Source organism: Eutrigla gurnardus (assembly GCF_963514095.1).
Source record: "Eutrigla gurnardus genome assembly, chromosome: 15".
NCBI classification, from domain to species: Eukaryota; Metazoa; Chordata; class Actinopteri; order Perciformes; family Triglidae; genus Eutrigla; species Eutrigla gurnardus.
The window spans coordinates 21,118,320-21,120,395 of NC_139938.1; the positions used below are offsets into that span (position 1 = coordinate 21,118,320).

Here is a 2,076-nt window from a genome sequence, read left to right on the forward strand (position 1 = left end):
CATCATAAATAATGCAGGAAGAATATGAAGTACTGTTGCAAGATGAGACCACATTTATTTTATTTTTAATTATTAATTTAAAACCCATATCGACTTTAAATAAATGGACATCAAATAAATTATTTTAGTCATATTCTATATTTAAAATGTTAAGTTTTTGACCTGTGTCCCAAATCAATACAGTACATGTGTACAGAGTATGTTTCAATGATTCAATGTGGCCTAGAATGAGACCTACAGTTTTAGTCGACAACATAGATGGTATATGAGGAGGGATCTGATGGTCTGGTCTCTGATGCCGTAGATGAGAGCGGTTAGACATCTGGGGAAAAGGATGAAACACACATAAAGAATACTGTGGATTCGTAACATTGATAACCTGTCAGTGTTTCTTGTGATGGCAGTAACCAAGGGGTTGTGTATAGTTGAACAGAGACTGAGGGCCAGCTGCAACAAATGCAGCAGCAGTGTGTTACGAGCCTTACAAGCTGAAGCTTTGTCTGTGGAGGCTGACCTGGCTGCTATCATCACAGCCACAAAAGAGGAAGTGACTGCCACACTAGCTGATACAAACACAATAGAATAGTACACCTTGTCATAATCATCAGACATTCGGCCAAGCTGCATGGTTTCCTTCATACAAAAATCTTTTATCTGCAGATTTTCCATGTCTTTAAATGAATAATCTAACAGTAGAAGAACTTGTGTTAGTACATTTACTGAGCTGAAGGCCCAAATCACAATAATAGCCACTGCCGTGTTTCTGGTGGTAATGATGGTAGCGTGTCTCAGTGGGTAGCACACGGCCACATATCTCTCCAGAGACATCACCACCAGTGTGAGGGGGGATATGTCTTTTGTGAGATCAGCAAGCATGACAAGAACACCACATACAGGATATGTCAGCCTTACACTACAAGCAGCCAGTAGGTAAAGTAATTGGCTCAGTGCCATCTGCATGGTGTCTGCACAAAGGAGGTTAAACAGAAGAATGTAACGGGAGGTCTCACAAAACACCAATTTACTCCTCAAAGTGAATAACATGATCCCGTTAATTAAGAGAAACACACAGCATGGCACTGTAATTGGAGCAGAAAACAACATCATTTCCAGTATTCCCCGTTTCTGCTGTTCAAAAGTGATGTTCATTTGAGATGAAGTTTCATACAACATAATTCAGCCAATTATGCCACTTGAAATCGAGATGGGTATTTTCTATCTACATTCAAGTAACCTTAAATAGCATTGAAGTCCTTCCAACTCTATTGGATCCTTGTTATTCAAGTGTAACACAGAAACAAAATTATCTTACACAACTTGCCCTATCAGAAAAGTAAAAACCCCATTGTTTAGGCAGTGATGTCTATTGAGTTCACATGCAAAACAGAAAGTTATCCAAATGCGTTTCCCCGATGATGGTTGGCATGTTGGCTGCCGTGCCTGACTCCATGTGAGCAGAACTGGTCTGCAGGGTTTGTCTGGCATCACATGCATGTTAAGAAATCAATCCTCACACCCACTTCACGTGATATCATCACACATAAACTTGGCAACTGGATCTGTGAAAAACAGTAATGGATGATGTAATCGTTTCAAAGTTATTTCTCTATACGCTAGTCCATGTCATCATATTTTGGTTTGTGAACATGACGAGTGTTTTTCTGATTTGGAAAAAAAGGATTTTGTGGTTCGTACTTCTTTTTTTTTAATGTAATACATTTTGTCTATGAAAACGTATAATTTTTAAACAAATGGAAGCTCCAATTAGAACAGTGTGAATACATTATTTATTTATCAATTATTTTGTTCCTATCAAAAATGTCAATCGGGACGACAGTAATCCATCCATCCATCCATTGTCTACCGCTTATCCTGTATTCAGGGTCGCGGGGGGGCTGGAGCCAATCCCAGCTGTCATTGGGTGAAGGCAGGGTGACTACAGTAATGAATGTTCTAATTGTATGGTTTAGTTACGTTTATAAGCAGACAATCATTTCAAGATATGCATTTTATATTTACAAACATGTTTTGCTCAATCTTAAAAAATCAATCATCGTCAACCGCTTGATCCAGGGT

At 38.7% G+C, this 2,076-nt stretch overlaps 1 protein-coding gene across 1 annotated transcript; it reads right to left on the reverse strand.

Moving 5' to 3' along the window:
* Positions 1 to 234: 234 nt before the first annotated feature.
* Positions 235 to 1,154, reverse strand: LOC311025732 (odorant receptor 131-2-like; the record flags this gene model as incomplete). Its single annotated transcript, XM_084028818.1, has 1 exon — positions 235 to 1,154. Exon 1 carries the CDS (start codon positions 1,147 to 1,149, stop codon positions 235 to 237), a length of 915 nt encoding a protein of 304 aa, XP_083884944.1. The 5' UTR covers positions 1,150 to 1,154.
* Between the last annotated feature and the right edge of the window lie 922 nt (positions 1,155 to 2,076).